This window comes from Terrapene carolina, unplaced genomic scaffold (assembly GCF_002925995.2).
Source record: "Terrapene carolina triunguis isolate 2854851 unplaced genomic scaffold, T_m_triunguis-2.0 Scaffold742, whole genome shotgun sequence".
NCBI classification, from domain to species: Eukaryota; Metazoa; Chordata; order Testudines; family Emydidae; genus Terrapene; species Terrapene triunguis.
The window spans coordinates 221,191-240,880 of NW_020665093.1; the positions used below are offsets into that span (position 1 = coordinate 221,191).

Genomic DNA, 19,690 nt, shown 5'->3' on the forward strand with positions numbered 1-19,690 from the left:
ATCAAAATACATAATAAATAGCACATTTTATCTCTGAAGCAGACGACGTCTCAAAAATTGTAGACCAGTGCTATCATAGACATATACTAGGAGAGCACAATAGTAGCAAGAAGCTGCTGTGGCTACAGCAAGTCATTCACTGGGATGGTAGGTCTAAATCAAGTATCAGCCTTAAACCCATTCCTATGGGAGATTGTAATGGACACCTTAACGCAGGAGATTAGGGGAGAGGCTCCATGCAGTGTGCTTTTCGCTGATGACATTATATCACGGTCCGAAGATAAATATTAACTGAAAAGAGACCTAAAACTATTGACGGTCGCATTAAAAGAAAATGTCTTACAAATCAGCCGATACAAAATGGAACTCGTGCAATGCTTCCTTGAGAGGGACAACGAGAAGCCAGTAAAACTCGATGGTGTAGAGTTAAAGTCTGTGCAATAATTTAAATACCGCAGTTCAGTGTTGGGCCATGATGGGAATGTGGATGGAGATGTTGGAAGCCACATGAAGAGTGCTTGGTATAAATGGACCAAGTTGACAGGAATTCTCTGCAGTAGGAATTGTGTAAGTAAATTAAAGACCAAAGTGTATAAGATTATGATTAGGCCAGCCCTGAAGTCTGGGTCAGAATGCTGGCCAATGAGGAAGAGAAAAACTACTTTACACTGCCAAAATGAGAATACTCAGATGGACGCAGAGTAAGACAAGAGCTGATAGGGTACGCAATAAAATGGTACAAGCAGTGATTCAGATAGCCTCCATTGTGGAAAAGGTGAGGGAGTATTGACTGAGATAGCTGCATCATGTGAGATGTTTGCCAGAGAGAGTACAAGAGCTAGTAGTCATGGGACAAAGACCACAAGGAAGACTTAGAAAAAGGTGGCTTAAGACACTGAAGAACAACATGAGGAAGGTTTCAGAGTGGTAGCCATGTTAGTCTGTATCAGCAAAAACAATGAGGAGTACTTGTGGCACCTTAGAGACCAACAAATTTATTTGGGCATAAGCTTTCGTGGGCTAAAATCCACTTCATTGGATGCATGCAGTGGAAAATACAGTAGGAAGATACACACACACACACACACACACACACACACACACACACACACACACACACACAGAGAGAACATGAAAAAATGGGTGTTGCCATACCAACTATAACAAGACTAATCAATTAAGGTAGGCTATTATCAGCAGGAGAAAAAACAGTAACAGTAGGGGGGGGGGAAAATTAGCAACCACACAACAAAAACACTAACTAAGGAACCTATCCTTGCAACAAAGCCTGTTGCCAACTCTGTCCACATACCTATTCAAGGGACATCATAAGACCTAATCACATCAGCCACACAATCAGAGACTCGTTCACCTGCACATCTACCAATGTGATATATGCCATCATGTGCCAGCAATGCCCCTCGGTTTGGCCAATGTACATGGCAGGACAGTCTCTATGCAAAAGAATAAATGGACACAAATCAGATGTCAAGAATTATAACATTCAAAACCAGTCGGAGAACACTTCAATCTCCCTGGACATTCAATTACAGACCTAAACGTCTCAATACTCCAACAAAAAACTTCAAAAACAGACTCCAACGAGAAACTGTTGAATTGGAATTAATTTACAAACTGGACACCATTAAATTAGGATTGAATAAAGACTGGGAGTGGATGGGTCATTACACAAAGTAAAACTATTTCCCCATGCTTATTTTTCCCCCTACTGTTACTCACACCTTCTTGTCAACTGTTGGAAATGGGCCATCCTGATTATCACTACAAAAGTTTGTTTTCCGCCTGCTGATAATAGTCCACCTTAATTGATTAGTCTTGTTATAGTTGGTATGGCAACACCCATTTTTTCACATTCTGTGTGTGTGTGATATATATATCTTCCTACTGTATTTTCCACTGCATGCATCCGATGAAGTGGGTTTTAGCCCACGAAAGCTTATGCCCAAATAAATTTGTTAGTCTCAAAAGGTGGTACAAGTACTCCTCATTCTTTTAACATGAGGAAGTTTAGTTTCAGCTTGGAAGACACACTTCACAAGAATGCTTGGAGACAAAGAACATGAGCCACCAACACCGAACAACAGGACACGGCAAAGGCAAAGAAGGTTAATTCTGTTATAAGCTATAACTGTTAGAAGTAATCACAGGTCCACATTATTCTTTATAACAAATATACACTATCAGTTCAAGGAAGCTATCCTAGTTACAATTTATTAGCAGATCATGAATTTGATATATTACAGGTAAGCAGCATTTGTATCTTCCAACAATGCTCAAGTAGTCTAAAAATATTGTCTATAAGAGAAATGTAAATATTTTAGGCCAACTCTAAGTAAGTTACTTCTTGCAGGATACCAGCTCTCTGTATACTTTTGATTCTGATTTTTAAAGTCAGTTCTTTACATCTCCTACCAATATGACTTTTGTGGACCTATAAGTAATATTAATGAAGTTGCAGAACAAGACAGGTGTCTCTAAAAAAACCAAAAATACAAAAAACAATCACTAAGACCTGCATTCTGCAGGAGACATCAGCTGTCAACTTGATTTAGACTCAAAACTGCTTTAAATTTAATGTGGATGATGTCATAATTAAAACCTCAAATGATATTGTTCCATTGATCAAACAATATTACCAAAAAGTTGCTGTTTCCAAGTGTAAAAGATCTTTCCTCCAGCACATTGAGAAATAAAAGGATCTGAGGAAAAAGTCACTTACCAGACTCATTCTTTTAACAGGCTTCCTTGAAGTCTTTTTTATGGCTTCTTCTTTCTCTCGTTCGGCTGCATTCAGCAGAACAGAATTTTCTGGCATAGGCTCAATCAACTGTCCACTAAGTGAGCTCTTTAGCTTCTGGTTTTCTCTCTCTAACTTAATTTTGGCTAGCTGGGCCTCAAGCATCCAATGTTCCTTTTCCTGCTCCAGTTTTGCAATCTTCTCCAAACTTTGCTGGACCTTAAGAAGGAAAAGTTAACTATGTTTGAATTGTAGAAAGAATGTGAAGTGTTGGGAATTAAATTAAGAATTACCCGAAGATATACGGTCTAAGTAAGTGAATGAGATTAGATGGTACAGCAGGTTAATGCCTAAAGGCCCAAAGTTCTAGGTTTAATATGCTTAGGTCACAAGTAGAAATGTGTTTAAATGGTTTCAATTGGTCCCTACTGCATATCTGCACATCACAAGAGTCAGCACAATTGGCAATCTTCCATTAAGGGGGATCCAGGGCTAGAATATCAAAGTAGTTGTAGGTCAGGATTAGAAGAACTGTGTGTGGAAATTTGAACAGCAGTATGCCTGGCTCCAGCCAGCCATTTCACAGCTTTAAGATTTGCAAGCTGACAACAAACATGTTGCAAAAATAAAGGAATAAACACAATACAAATTAAATTTATGGGCTGCAATTCCTCAAGAGCCATAGAAAAATATTTAGTCTTGGAAAATTCCACATACATTTCATTTAAACTCCTCTTCCTTAGTACACTCTAAACAAGATATTTTCCATTTATTAAAAGCTCATTAACAACCCACTGATTTCTTTGCACTGATCAGGTAGTTAATATCCAGAGCAAGTGTTCTCAAACTTCATTGCACTGCGACCCGCTTCGTACAACAAAAATTACTACAAGACCCCAGGAGGGGGACCGAAGCCGGAGCCCCGCCGAACCATGCTGGGGGGGGCCAAAGCTGAACCCCAAGGGCTTCAGCCTTGAGGAAGGGGGACTGTAACCTGAACCCTGCCCCCCAGGGCTGAAACCAAAGCCTGAGCCCTGCCACCCAGGGCTGAAGCCCTTGGGCTTCAGCCCCTGGCAGTGGGGCTCAGGTCTTAGGCTTCAGCCCCGGCCCCAGCAAGTGTAACACCAGCCGTGGTGACCCCATTAAATTTGGGTTGCGACCCACTTTGGGGTCCCAACCCACAGTTTGAGAACCGCTGATCTAGAGCGGTTAGCCTCTGCTTTAGCTTGGCCCCAGTCTGTCCAAACTAGCCACTACCTAATCCCTAAAGTTTGACATATACTCAGCATATGGATTCTCAAGAGAACAAATTAAACTTTGCTTAGCTTCCTCTTGCCCCAGAGCTTCCAGAGAGCAATTCCAAAGCTTACAGATCCTCTATGACACTTCGTAATTCATTTTTTTCTGCCAGTGACCATTTAAGATTAATAGAATACATATTTTAAATTCCAAGTAATCAAATAGATACATTTTAAATTAAAAATCCCTTCAGATAAATATACTTCTACATAATCTTACCTCCTGAGTGCAGGAATACAATAAGAATGGTAATGCCAGATCAAACATACCATATATCTGAGAATAAGAGCTAAACACACATTTGTGAACTGAAGGAGGAAAGTACTTCGACTGGAAAGTAAAGTTATGAGACATAGTACAAAGTCCAAGAGATCATTTCTTTAAAAAAACAGAGCAAGAAATGACCAAATTGAACAGGAAATGCTAAATAATGCATACCAGACTACATTGCATATATTTTGCATTTTGCATTTTGCATTTCTTGCCAAATTAAGTATTCTGTAAAAAACTAATCTGATCTCATGTTTTCAGTGGAAAATTAGCATAATGCTGCTGTTGAGGTGGCCTATTCTAAAGTATTGTGTTATGGGAAAGCAAAACTCCACTGTTTCTGGATACTATTGTTTGGCCGTAATACAGAAAGCTACTGTTCATTGTAAACTGAACAAATGGGAAATCTACAATCTAATCTGAAGTCTCAAATTGAGGAGGGCCATTTGTTTTATAAAGTAACAACCCCTCTGATAATTTCTTGTGTAACAGTGCAGCATATCTTTGTGAGGAAATAAGATACTCATCCTGAATCAAAGTATTGTACAGCTCTTTATTTGCTTTGTCAAACGGGTTTCAGTTTTTGGTGGTGCAATGATAATATTCTAATTAAAAATGTAACTTCAGATGAGTGATAATTAGGTTGTCATATCAGTTCTTCCTTCTCAAAAGTGCACGCAAACATCAGTTTAGTGACTGGGCAAAAGTTTCCATCTTTGTAGTTTGTGCTAGGCTCAAACCAAATCAAATTCCTTTCTCCATCCTACATCTATAATTCCAGAATTCTTTTTACTAAAAGGTTATGACTCTCTTCCTATTACAGAAATGTGAACTAGACATTCAAATGAAGAAGGCTCAAGACAAGTTCTCCCTAATAAGAACAGACTAACAGACTTTATAGATCAGCTTGCAAATAATTATAGAAATGGTAAAGCAAGTATAATGTCAGAGTTTACAGATACAAAATTGAAATTTTAGATGTATTTATAACAGACTAACTCAAATTAATACATGTGACCTTTAGAAATAGCAAACTGTTTTTATTAGAAAAAAGTGTTAACACATATTTGTCAAAATATATACAAGAATACCTGTTGTGCAAGACCTTCTCTACTTTCTGTGGAACTCAGAAGAACTCTGCGATTGGCCAAAGCCTCTTCATAAGGCACTGAATCTGAATAGGGCTATAACCAAAGAAACAGCAAAGGCTTTCACAGTAAATCAGATTATATATTTTCCATGTTCTTTTCTTGATCTCCTCCTCCCTGCATCCCCACTGTCCTTGCTAAAGCAATGTGAAGAGTTCTGCTTTGCATGTTTAAAATTTTTTTCATTTCGTTTCCCTATCTAGTAATACAAGCCAGTTGGATCTCCAAGCAAGGCAAAATGATTAGTACAGTATACATGCCACTTAGGACATGTTTGAAGTCTGCTTAACTGGGACATCCCCCAAGGAATCAATGTAAGCTTTTTGGGGAAATTTAGTGGTGCTTGAATCTTTTGGTTTAGCAGGGTTCATTATTTGCAAAGTACTTTTTCACCCTTATATAAAAATTTTGTGTTTCCACTTTATGCTGTTTTTGTCAATTTGCCTCGCTAACGGTTGCCAGTCCCTTCAAAGAAATACAGTAAATTTCACATTCCACATGTATGTTCCTGGCTATTCATATGGAAAGAACAAACTACATATACAGGTGGGCTACCTTTCTAGCAGTCTTGCAGCTGACCCTACTGGCGAAACTGGGCAAACAGTAAGATCAGAGCTTGCTCTCAACCCAGGGTGTTCTGCCACTCCCACCCCCAGACAACAGCCTTACAGTAGAACCTCAGAGTTACGAACACCTTGGGAATGGAGGTTGTTCGTAACTCTGAAATGTTCGTAACTCTGAACAAAACATTATGGTGGTTCTTTCAAAAGTTTACAACCAAATATTGACTTAATGCAGCTTTGACACTATTATGCAGAAGAAAAATGCTTTCCCTTTATTTTATTTTTTAGCAGTTTACGTTTAACACAGTAGTGTATTGTATTTGCTTTTTTATTATTTTTGGTCTCTGATGATGCTCGATTGTGTACTTCCGGTTCCAAATGAGGTGTGTGGTTGGTCAGTCCGTAACACTGGAGTTTACAACTCTGAGGTTCTACTGTACTATTAAAATGGTTCTGATAACCATTAATTCTTGTTTCATGGGGGAGGAAAGTCCATTCCATATGGCATCCTGATTAAGAGGATTCTATTGTCTAAGGTAACTGAATTAGATACAATCCTTTGCCTTCTCTACTTGAATGTAAATGTTAGCTGAACACACCTTCTTTAAAGATTTCATGTAGGCAACTGCTTTCTTCTTGTACTGGAGCATACATTCAGCTGATAGAGGGCTGATGAACTCTGTCCCTCCCTTAGGCCCACAGCTCAATGAAGCCGTGAAGTGGTCTAAGTTGTTGCTAAAGAATGAGGCAATCTAGACAGGTCAAGAAAGATTTTTACTTTAAATAGAAAAAAGTGGCAGAAACAACAAAAGAGAAAGAATAGTCATGGAACTGAAGTTCATAGCAAAATTGCAAGTACAAATTTATTAGGGGCTTTACAAAACTCACATATTGCACAGGCATGAACTAAACAAAGATCATTCGCAATTGTGCCTGCTCCCCTATTAAGCATGTATCTTTGGCAGTACTGCAATGTATCACAACAGTAGCAAACTAATATGCAAATAGCTTTTTAAAAATGGATCTGGAAATCTTAGAATATAACAGATCTTTACTAGGGCTGTCAAGCAATTAAAAAAAATTAATCGCGATTAATCGCACCGTTAAATAGAATACAATTTATTTAAATATTTTTGGATGTTTTCTACATTTTCAAATACATTGATTTCAAATTACAACACAGAATACAAAGTGTACAGCACTCACTTTATATTTATTTTTGATTACAAGTATTTGCACCTTAAAAAATGAAAAGAAATAGTATTTTTCAATTCACCTAATACAAGTACTGTAATGCAATCTCTATCATGAAAGTTGAACTTACAAATGTAGAATTATGTACAAAAAAAACTGCATTCAAAAATAAAACAATGTAAAATTTTAGAGCCTGCAAGTTCACTCGGTCCTACTTCTTGTTCAGCCAATCGCTAAGACAAACAAGTTTGTTTACATTTGCCGGAGATAATGCTGCCCACTTCTTGTTTACAATGTCATCTGAAAGTGAGAACAGGCGTTCTCATGGCACTGTTGTAGCCGGCGTCGCAAGATATTTATGTGCCAGATGCACTACATATTCATGTGTCTCTTCATCTCAACCACCAGTCCACAGGACATGCTGATGATGGATTCTACTTGATAACAATCCAAAGTAATGTGGACCGACATGTTCATTTTCATTACTTGAGTCAGATACCACCAGCAGAAGGTTGATTTTCTTTATTGGTGATTCAGGTTCTGTAGTTTCTGCATCGGAATTTTTCTCTCTTAAGACTTCTGAAAACATGCTCCATACCTCATCCCTCTCAGATTTTGGAAGGCATTTCAGATTCTTAAACTTGAGTCAAGTGCTGTAGCTATCTTTCGAAATCTCACATTGGTACCTTCTTTGCGTTTTGTCAAATCTGCAGTGAAAGTGTTCTTAAAATGAACAACACGTACTGGATCATCATCCAAGACTGCTATAACATGAAATATATGGCAGAATGCGGGTAAAACAGAGCAGGGGACATACAATTCTGCCCCAAGGAGTTCAGTCACCAATTCAATTAATGCCTTTTTTTTTTTTTTTTTTTTTTTTTAAAGCATTGAAGCATGTCCTCTGGAATGGTGGCCAGAGCATGAAGGGGCATACAAATGTTTAGCATATCTGGCATGTTAATACCTTGCAATGCCAGCTACAAAAGTGCCAAGCAAATGCCTGTTCTCACTTTCTGGTGACATTGTAAATAAGAAGAGGGCAGCATTATCTCTTGTAAATGTAAACAAACTTGTTTGTCTTAGCGATTGGCTGAACAAGAAGTAGGACTGAGTGGACTTGTAGGCTCTGAAGTTTTACATTCTTTTATTTTTGAGTGCAGTTATGTAACAACAACAAAAATCTACACTTGTAAGTTGCACTTTCACAACAAAGATTGCACTACAGTACTTGTATGAGGTGAATTGAAAAATACCATTTCTTTTGTTTATCATTTTGCAGTGCAAATATTTGTAATAAAAAATATACACTTTGATTTCAATTACAGTACAGAATACAATAGCTATGAAAATGCAGAAAAACATCCAAAATATTTAATAAATTTCTATAGTCTATTGTTTAACAGTGCGATTAAAACTGTGATTAATTTTTTTAACTGCGATTAATCGACAGCCTTAATCTTTACATACTTTGTGGTATCCTGAGATCTTTATACATGAGTTAAATCTGTCAGAAAAGTGAGAGATTTTAAACTCTAATCTAGGTTGACACCATTAGATTTTGGCTAGGAAACAAATTACCTTGCCTGCTCCATTTGTTAAAGCCACTACCGAGGACAAGATGCAGTCATTTGTTGTTATAAGTTTCTGTGTGGCTGTTGGAAGCTCGTGTTCTAAGGCAGCTTTCTGACTGTAGTGCTTGGAAATTTCTAAATTAAAACAATTACATTGTGTTAATTGTCTACATACTACATTATATTCTTTCCTATACCCCACCCTTAATTGCTTTCAATTAAGAGCTAGTGGATGCTAGGCACTTCTGAAAATCTGACCCTAAATGAATTGCTCAAGGTTGCAGCAGCTCACGAGCACTAGAAAGAGGGATTGTTGTGACAAGTCTGTGCTATGAAAAAAAATACATGCTAGAAAAGACTCTTCCGACTTAGACACCTGGCTACCTTTTATGAACTATGATACGGAAAGTAGAAGAAACCCAAAACTTCTCAGCAGCTTTTCACCATCCTAATGGTGCAACAATTTCTCCTCCTCTTTGTGGTTATTTTTGTTCAGCAAGGAATCTTCGTTAGTCTCTTTCAATAACATATCCTCTGGTTCCCAGTAAACCTATTGTGTCTGTTATTGCTTCAATGATAATTTGTCCATTTTGTAAGGGTGTATTGAAAACAAAAATAAAATTAAGATTGAACCAATGATCTCCAGTACAACCATCTTTTAAAAACATGAACCGCAGTACGTAGTAATAAACTGCAGTAATATTGCTAACAGACTGAACAATGGAAATATCTCATTGACAATTACAGAATGTTAATATTTATACAGCTGACTAGAGTTACAGTATAAAAATAAGTCAACTAAATTTACCCTTCTTTCCTTTAGCGCGAAAAATCTCAATAGTTTGGTTCTAGAAAGAGTTCTAACGACATTTAGCATTTTGTAAAGGCATTTTAAAATAATTTGAATTAACCCCCCCCCCCAAATTTGTAACCAACTAGCACTACTAAAAAAAGTCAAATACAATACAGTTTGTTTGCACAATATAGCGATGTCTTCTATACATCATTAAATTATACCTTCTGTGAAAAAGTCAGCAGAGCTGAGCAGCTCTCAAGTTTCTCATTTATTCTACATATTCTAGTTCAGAGAAAATCCTCAGCCCCATCCCCTCCATGGAGAAAACTGTTAGGAAAATTCCAGTATCAGATGGTTGAGACACTCCATCAGCTGTGATGTTTATGACGGTGGGCATGCACATACATTTCATAGGGGAGTAGATGGGGGGGGGGGGAAGCTGTAGACGTGGCATATCTTGACTTTAGTAAAGCTTTTCATACGGTCTCGCATGACTTTCTCATAAACAAACTAGGGAAATGCAACCTAGATGGAGCTACTATAAAGTGGATGCAAAACTGGTTGGAAAACTGTTCACAGAGAGTAGTTATCAGTGGTTCACAGTCATGCTGGAAGGGCATAATGAGTGGGGTCCCACAGGGATCAGTTGTGGGTCCGGTTCTGTTCAATACCTTCATCAATGATTTAGATAATGGCATAGAGAGTACACTTAAAGTTTGTGGACAATACCAAGCTGGGAGAGGTTGCAAGTGCTTTGGAGGATAGGATTAAAATTCAAAATGATCTGGACAAATTGGAGAAATGGTCTGAAGTAAATAGGATGAAATTCAATAAGGACAAATGCAAAGTACTCCATTTAGGAAGGAACAATCAATTGCACACATACAAAATGGGAAATGATTGCCTAGGAAGGAGTACTGCGGAAAGGGATCTGGGGGTCATAGCGGACCACAAACTAAATATGAGTCAACAGTGTAACACTGTTGCAAAAAAAGCAAACATCATTCTGGGAGGTATTAGAAGAGCAACAAAAGTGATTAAAGGTCTAGAAAACATGACCTATGAGGGAAGACTGAAAAAAATGGGTTTCTTTAGTCTGGAACAGAGAAGACTAAGAAGGGACATGATAACAGGTTTCAAGTACATAAAAGGTTGTTACAAGGAGGAGGGAGAAGAATTGTTCTTAACCTCTGAGGATAGGACAAGAAGCAATGGGTTTAAATTGCAGCAGGGGAGGTTTAAGTTGGACATTAGGAAAACTTCCTGTCAGGGTGGTTAAGCACTGGAATACATTGCCTAGGGAGGTTGTGGAATCTCCATCATTGGAGATTTTTAAGAGCAGGTTAGACAAACACCTGTCAGGGATGGTCTAGATAATGCTTAGTCTTGGCATGAATGCAGGGGACTAGATGACCTCTCAGGGTCCTTTCCAGTCCTATGATTATAGGATGTACATTTCATTGTCCTTCCACTCTACATGTCAGTTTCATTAGAGTGAGCAGAGCACTGAAACCAGAAGAATCCTGCTCTCTGAAGCACCCAGAGCAGTATTATTGTCTATTTTAATACCCAGCCTACTCACAAGAATGAATGCGACAACCAGAACAGTGGAGGCACCACAATACGCATACACAAACCTGCAAACTAAAATTATGTTGGGTGGTCTAATTTTAGGTCTTTCAACCTTTAACATAACCCTTTACAAGCTAAGTTACTGGATGTAGATATACTTAGCCTTACTTTCAAAACCAGGCATTCAATAATTAAGATATGGCCCATTTAAAATTGCTTACCCCTCGTTTATTCTCACCTTTCATAACATTATGAAATCCATGAAGACCTGCAGCAACGTGTGTGAATACTGAACTGTAATTTCTCCGAAGCAGCCCTTCTGGTTTTATACCTAAAAACCATGCAAGAAAGTTGACAAGTCTATATTCAATGATCAATTTAAAAAATATATCAAACCCTGAAAGTTATCTGGTTTCTGAATGGTGGAAATATTTGCAGGTTTTATCTTTAGCACTGAGGAAGCAAGACTTGTTAACTGAACTTGACCCATAATTATTAATGAAATCTTTTTTTTTAAAAAAATTGAATTTTGCTAACACAAGCAAGTCAGGCTTTTAAACTTTAGATTTTGCTCAGACATTGCAATTACACCAGAGTATTTTGGTTTGAAAACCAATTCACTATGTAGTATGAAATCTACACAGTTGTTGCAATATCTTTTACTATCCAAGATAATGGTTATTTTTACCAGGAGCCCTTTTTTCCTCTATTAAGGGTCAATTAGGGTCAATCCAGTGATCAGTTACACCTCATTTGCTGCTTCTTTTACTTTGCCACTATATATTTCAATGTTTATTTTACAGCATTAAACTGATGTTTACGTGATTTTTTTTGTGTTTACTTACATACTACTATAGTTAGAAAGATACCTTATAAATTTGTTTGGGTTGTATTTTGTTTTTGTGAGGGGCGGGGGGAAGCTGGCTGTTTTGGTGGTGATGAGGAAGTGCTAGAAGGTTCTGACCTAATAATTGAAGATTGAATGCTCTCCTGTAGGCTTTTTAAGCCAGTATAAGATATAAAGGAACAAGTGATTATACTACAAAAGCTAATGGCCCATTTCATCTTTTTTCTACAAACAGCATTTAACGTGTAACACCTATAGCTTAGCGAGTGCATTATGATGTCCCGTGAAGACCTATTTTTGTGTTTCATATTTGCATATGGTTGGTTCAAAACCAGGAAGCATTAGCATCCTTCATATTCAAACAGATTGGAGCCATAATGGACACTTACTTGGTAAGACAATAAGACTAATGTATACGTGTAACTTCTCAAAGACTGCAGTAATCTTCTTCATATCATTGTGGAGCTCCAGATTCCTGGCTCTTAAAGCAGCTGTGCAAAGAGAAGATTCACACTCTTCTTCCAAACTAGGAATATATGAATATATTTTTAAAGTGAATATCTTGCCAAACAAATGCAAAATTTTCATAATCAACAGGATAAACGTCTCTGCTGCTGTTTAAATTCTGAGTCAGAGAAGCAACAAGAAAGAAACGGGCTGAGAATTTTATTTCTTTATAAGAACATAAAAAGGGCCATAGTGGGTCAGACCAATGGTCCATCCAGCCTAGTACCCTGTCTTCCAACAGTGGCCAATGCCATGTGCTTCAGAGGGAATGAACAGAATAGGGCACTTAAGTGATCCATCCCCTCTCATCCAGTCCCAGCTTCTGGCAGTCAGAGGTTTAGGGACACCCAGAGCCTGGGATTGAATCCCTGACCACCTTGGCTAACAAAGGCCTTGGCTACACTTGCAGCTGTACAGCGCTGTGAGGTAAACCTGTCTTCGTACAGCTGAGTAGGGAAAAGCACTGCAGTCTGTCCACACTGACAGCTGCCAGCGCAGTGGTGTGGCCACACTTGCAGCTGCGTTGGGAGCTGTGCATTATGGGCAGCTATCCCAGCATTCATGTGGCTGCAACGTGCTTTTCAAAACGGGAGGGTGGGGTGGATTGTGACAGGGAGTGTGGGGGGAGCGAGAGTGCTTTTTGGAGCATGTCAGCTCTCTATTTTGCAAGTTCCGAACTCCCGGCCCCCTGCTCATTCATTTACTCACTCAAAGCAAGCTGCAAACTGTTTGCTTTTCTCTGTGGTACGAGCTTTGAAACCGGCACTTCCACATTCCTGCAGCCGGTCACAACAATGGAGAGGATTGGCCACTTGACAAGGTGATTAGTACAGCGCTGCAAGCGTTTACACTCACACCCGTGAGTCGTAGCCACTCCGCTGCAGCTGTTATTCCTCTCGGAGATGTGGAGTACCTGCAGCGGTGTACCCAGGGAGATACAGCGCTGTAAGTGCCCTGCCAGTGTGGACGGGGAGTGAGTTACAGCGCTGGGGTAGGCTTTACAGCGCTGTAACTTGCAAGTGTAGCCAAGGCCAAACATTGATGGATCTATCCTCCACGAACTTATCCAATTCTTTTTTTGAATCCAGTTATACTTTTGGCCTTCACAACATTCTCTGGCAACGAGTTCCACAGTTGACTGTGTGTTGTGTGAGGAAGTACTTCCTTGCGTTTGTTTTAAGCCTGCTGCCTATTAATTTCATTGGGTGACCCCCCTAGTTCTTGTGTTACATAAAGAGGGAAACAACACTTGCCTGTTCACTTTCTCCACACCATCCATGATTTTATAAAAAACTTCCATCATATCCCCTTCTTAGTTGTCTCTTTTCTAAACTAACCATTCCAAGTCTTTTTAAACCTCTCTTCATATGGAATCTGTTCCATACCCTAATCATTTTTGTTCCCCTTCTCTAAATCTTCTCCAATTCTAATATATCTTTTTTTGTGATGGGTTGACCAGAACTGTATGTAGTATTCAAGGCGTGGGCAAACAGGGATTTATATAGTGTCATTATATTTTCTTATTATTGATAGCGTTCCTAACATTGTTAGTTTTTGGGGGGGGGGCGGGGTGAGGGGGCTTGATTGCTGCTGCATATTGAGCAGATGTTTTCTGACAAATATCCACCATGACTCCAAGATCTCTTTCTTGATGGGGTCTAAATTAGTTGTTACCACTTATTTTGTATGCATCATTGGGATTAATGTTTTCCAACCTGCATTACTTTGCATTTATCAACACTGAATTTCATCTGCCATTTTGTCAAATCCCTTTGTAACTCTTCGCAGTTAGCTTTGGACTTAACTATCATCTTCAAATTTTGCCACCTCTCTGTTTACCCCTTTTTCCACATATTTTTATGAATATGTTGAATAGCACAGGTCCCAGTACAGATCTTGGGGAAGCCCGCTATTTACCTCTCTCCATTGCGAAAACTGACCATTTATTTCTACCCCTTGTTTCTTATGTTTTAACAGTCACTGATCATTGAGAGGACCTTCCCTCTTATCTCATGACTGCATACTTTGCTCAAGAGCCTTTGGTATGGGACCTTATCAAAGCTTTCTGAAAGTCCAAGTACACCATATCAACTGGATCATTCCTGTCCACATTCTTGTTGACACCCTCAAAGAATCCTGATAGATTGATGAGGCATGATTTCACTTTACAAGGGCTGTGTTGATCTTCCGCAGCATATGGATCAACTAGGAGTACTTTAGATAATTTTAGATTATTCATAACCTATGAATAATGGAAAAAAAGATCTTTTTCCACTTCCAGTACCCACCATACTGGTGCTTCATTTTTTTTCCTGTTAATGACTTATTTATTATTTGTAGTATCTTAGCATCTAGTAGCCTCAGGCATGGAACAGGACCCCATTGAGCTAGGCAATGTACAAACAAAATAGAGACAGTCCTGCCACAAAGATCTTATAATCTAAGTATAAAATAAGAGACAACAGATGGGGGAGTAGAATCATAGAATATTAGGGTTGGAAGAGACCTCAGGAGGTCATCTAGTCCAATCCCCTGCTCAAAGCAGGACCAACACCAACTAAATCATCCCAGCCAAGGCTTTGTCAAGCTGGGCCTTAAAAACCAATAAGGATGGAGAGTCCTCCACTCCCTAGGTAACCCCATTCCAGTGCTTCACCACCCTCCTAGTGAAATAGTGTTTCCTAATATCCAACCTAGACCTCCTGCACTGCAAGTTGAGACCATTGCTTCTTGTTCTGTCATCTGCCACCACTGAGAACAGCCTAGCTCCATCCTCTTTGGAACCCCCCTTCAGGTAGTTGAAGGCTGCTATCAAATCCCCCCTCACTCTTCTCTTCTGCACACTAAATAACCCCAGCTCCCTCAGCCTCTCCTCGTAAATCATGTGCCCCAGCCCCCTAATCATTTTCGTTGCCCTCCGTGGGACTCTCTCCAATTTGTCCACATCTCTTCTGCAGTGGAGGGGACCAAAACTGGACACAATACTCCAGGTGTGGCCTCACCAGTGTCAAATAGAGGGGAATAATCACTTCCCTCGATCTCCTGGCAATGCTCCTACTAATACAGCCCAATATGCCGTTGGCCTTCTTGACAATGAGGGCACACTGCTGACTCATATCCAGCTTCTGGAGGACAAGGAAACAATGAGAAAAGGCATTCTCAGGAAGACGACTGTCCTATCAAGTTGAAGATAATCCATCTGTCCCTTCCTCATCCCACAAAGTGATCAAGGGTTTTTTGGGGGAGGGGATAGGGGTAGGACAAGACCTTTCTCTCCTTCCACACCTCCTAGCCCATACCCCAATTTTGAGTATTATTTTGAAGGCACAATCCACCTCCCTTCCAACCCACCCAATGGGGCAGGAAATAAGATCTGCACAGGAATAAGGAGATAAAGAAGACAACCTGCAAAGGGGACAGGCATGTGGCTTTGTTTTACAGGTGCAAATTCGAAGATGCCATAAGTATTCCATGACAAATATCCAAGCCTGGGGCAGACCCAGGAAATCAATGATTTCAGTAAACAACCTCACTTAAAGTGATTCCACAGTTGTCAAATCTCATGGATTTATCACAAGATTCACAATATTTGTTATTTTTCCCCAAACTCATAGCGACTGCAACCATGAGAACTTCAGCTTTCTTTTTTCAAATGTAAGTCTCTAGGCCTCATGGTTGCAGGCAAAACCTGGCAAGTGTGTCCCAAATGCTGCCTACTGCCTCAAAAGCCAGAAAGCCAGAAAACCCTAAAATATTTTTTTTTTTTAAATCTCGTGTTTTTTAAGCCAATTGAATGGTGTTTTGAGGGTGGGCTGATGACTTTTGAGGAGTTGGGGTTGGTAATACAAGCTAGAACACAACAGATTTCAAGAGGAAAATACCTTTTTAACTGATAAGGAAGAATCTTCCTGAGAAAACATGTGTAGGAAGCTAAATGTTCAGAAAAGACCTTCAATTTCACAGTTGTTTCCTAAGGAAAAGATAACCAGATTTAAGAGCTATTTGCACAGTAAAGATTTATTTTTCATCAGGAAAAAATATGATCAAAAATATTACCAGCACAGTCACCGTATCTTCTGTAATACTCTCAAACAAGTGAAGCATTCCTTCCTCCAAAGGACGGACATAGGATGCATTTTCATGAAGATACTGTGAGAACTGAATACAAAGAGGTTTAAGTGGCACTTGCTAGTAAAGATTACAGACTGCTCAAAGCTGACAGATGAATATTTCACATTAATATAGCACTTTTCATTGTGAAGGATCCCAAAGTGCTTCACAAAAGGTATACACCCCTACTGATGGGCAGCCATACCCTGCACTATTTTGGGGAGGAAAAGACACAAAGCAAATTCTGGTCAGGGATACTGGAGCAAATACCTCAGAAAAGGAAAATGGAATTTTTTTATGGCTATGCACAGTAGTCAGAACCTCTATCTCCCTAAAGCTCACTTACAGAAAACTAATGAGCTGCCTTAAAAGTAAAGCTTCATTAAGAACCCTTTAAAAAAAGTGTTATGACAACTTTCTCCTCCAAAGAGGTCTACTTTAGAACAATAGTGCTTTTAAGATGTGCATTCTTATTAGGTTATGAACCCATGATGATGCATAAGAATAACACTGGCTTTCAACTGTACTGACAGCACAGAATTTTTAAGCAATTTATTCTACAAATCCTGACTGAAGCCATAATAATTCAAAGTAAACTTTTTTTTTTTTTTTTTTATTTCCCCCATAAAAGGATTTGGCTTCATTTACCCACAGGTATTATTTATATTGCAGTAGCATCTAGAAGCCCCTACCAGATATATTGTAAGGACCCTACAAAAATAAAAAAAGTGTGATGCAATGTAGTCTAATGTTAACAAGAGGAAAGTGGTGCTTAGAGCTCTTGACATTCAGACATGCACAAAAAAGGATTAAACAAAGGGCAACTGGTAAATCTAAGGATGTTGAAGTACCACAAGCAGAATGTTCTCGAGTTGTATTGTCAGGACTTGGAGCTATCTGGTCTGATGCTGAATACACAAAGAAAAAAGTAATACTTGAACCTAGAACTATCCACATCTACTCTCAAAGTTTAGGAATAGCTTGAAAGCATCAGACAAAACCTGGAGTTGGGGGAAAATACATCAGTAAGTGTGTGCTAACCCACTTCATGACACTAGCGTTATGAGAATTCCATAGCACAGAGGGGGGACATTTTTGGACAACTCAGTGGAGAAACTGAGATCACACTTGTCAAGCAGATAATAAAAGAAAGCTTCAGGAGAAGCTTTGACATGAGATACTCAACTGTTGGAGAGCCACAGAGGAAGCACTGGAAACAAGAGTGTATTGCAACAATTAGACCATGAAAGGGTGAGAATAAGACCAGGTCACAGAAAAGGCTCAGAGGACAGAAGAAGAAAAAAAACAACTAAACTACTGGATCAGAGACTATTAGAAACTGAAGGATCAAATAGCAGCAGTGATTTGAGTATCAGTTTGTACCAGTGGAGGCACCTTTCCCTGCTAACAACTATTTCCAAATGTGTTGACGAAGATAAATCTCTATCAAGAAGGGACAACTCTTCACTAAGGCCTTGGCTACACTGGCGCTGTACGGCGCTGCAACTTGCTGCGCTCAGGGGTGTGAAAACACCCCCCCCCCCGAGCGCAGCGCTGTAAAGCGCCAGTGTAATCAGCGCCTGCAGCACTGCACGCTCGCTCGCAGCACTGCAAGCTACTGTATGGAGTACATACAGCGCTGTGAGAGCTCTCGCAGCACTGGCGGCGCGACTACACTCGCGCTTCACAGCGCTGCCGCTGTGAATTCCCAAGTGTAGCCAAGGCCTAAGAAATCGGATTTTATTCATTTAAAGTTTGTATGCATGGCTAGAAAGGGCTAAACATCCTGCAAAATAAGTACCCCACAGAAGATGTGGGGAGATAATGATTGTGTTTTTGTGTATTTACATATGTATGAGTAGGGTGGACAATGTAATCAATAGTCCCTGTCTATGCTGTATTCTGATAATTCAGAGCTCAAAAGAAGATCCTATCATTTAAATGAATTGTAAACACGGGATATGTTGGTATTCATCTCTTTTTGGAATGTACTGTGAATGGTGGAGGAACAAGCAAATGGCCTTATGTTAATTCCTATAGCTAAGTACCCAGGATAGACATCCTTCAAAGTCATCCTAATTACCTTTTGTTCCCTGAGGAACTCCCAACTTGTCAAAGAGGACATAAAATTGTATAAAAGATCCTTGGGTCCTGATTCTGTCATCTCAGATCTGCTTTGACTTTATCAGGGGAAGTTTGAGTCGCAAGACTGAGGTCCCAGTTATGCTGGTACGCCTGAATATGAGATTTGGACATTGGACTATAACCTATGAACTGAATTCTAAAGGAACTCTTTGCAACTATGAAGCTCAACATCTCTGCTATGAATCTGAACCTCAATAGATTGAACTCATGTCTATGTATATTGATCTTTTAACCATACTCTCTCTCTCTCTCTCGTTTTTTAATAAATTTTAGTTTAGTTAATAAGAATTGGCTGTAGTGTGTATTTGGGTAAGATCTGAAACATTCATTAACCTGGGAGGTAATGTGTCCGATCCTTTGGGATTGGTAGAACCTGTTATTTTATACGATGAAATAAGATTTACAGAAATTTTCATCATATTTGATGTGGGTACCTGGATGGGAGCCTGAGGCTGGATCACTTTAAGGGAACTGTGTTGTTTGGACTTCTGAGTAACAAGTAAAGTAATAAAGAAGCTGTTTGTGCTGGTTTGGTGAATCTAAGTATTGGAATATCCACCAGCTTTTTGGGGATTGTCTGCCTCATTCTTTGCAGTTCACCCTACATCTGTTAGTCTTAAAGGTGCCACAGGACTCTGTTGCTTTTTACAGATCTGGCCTAACATGGCTACCCCTCTGATACTTGACACCCTAATTGAGTGACCACAGCTAGCTCCCCACTAGGACCCCAGTCACAGCATTGCAGTAGTACCCAGAGGTGCCAATTGTGAACAGTTTGAGATAGTTTACATCGCCATTGCCCACGCCATGTCTGTTCTGTGGATAAAAGATAATATCAGGCTTCATAACTGTCCAGCTGGATACTTACACAACTACTAAATTCACTTAAATTGAATTATGCAGACCT

At 39.3% G+C, this 19,690-nt stretch overlaps 1 protein-coding gene across 4 annotated transcripts in view; it reads right to left on the reverse strand.

Moving 5' to 3' along the window:
* Positions 1–19,690, reverse strand: part of PPP1R21 (protein phosphatase 1 regulatory subunit 21) — a 94,699-nt gene that overhangs the window by 21,528 nt on the left and 53,481 nt on the right. For all 4 annotated transcript variants that reach the window (XM_024224481.3, XM_024224479.2, XM_024224478.2 and 1 more), the window contains 8 exons: positions 16,585–16,686; positions 16,410–16,498; positions 12,411–12,547; positions 11,413–11,505; positions 8,814–8,941; positions 6,638–6,790; positions 5,419–5,511; positions 2,741–2,977 (listed from right to left, as the gene is read on the reverse strand). In XM_024224481.3, coding sequence (XP_024080249.1) covers positions 2,741–2,977; positions 5,419–5,511; positions 6,638–6,790; positions 8,814–8,941; positions 11,413–11,505; positions 12,411–12,547; positions 16,410–16,498; positions 16,585–16,686 — 1,032 coding nt within the window. The remainder of the gene's footprint in view (positions 1–2,740; positions 2,978–5,418; positions 5,512–6,637; positions 6,791–8,813; positions 8,942–11,412; positions 11,506–12,410; positions 12,548–16,409; positions 16,499–16,584; positions 16,687–19,690) is intronic.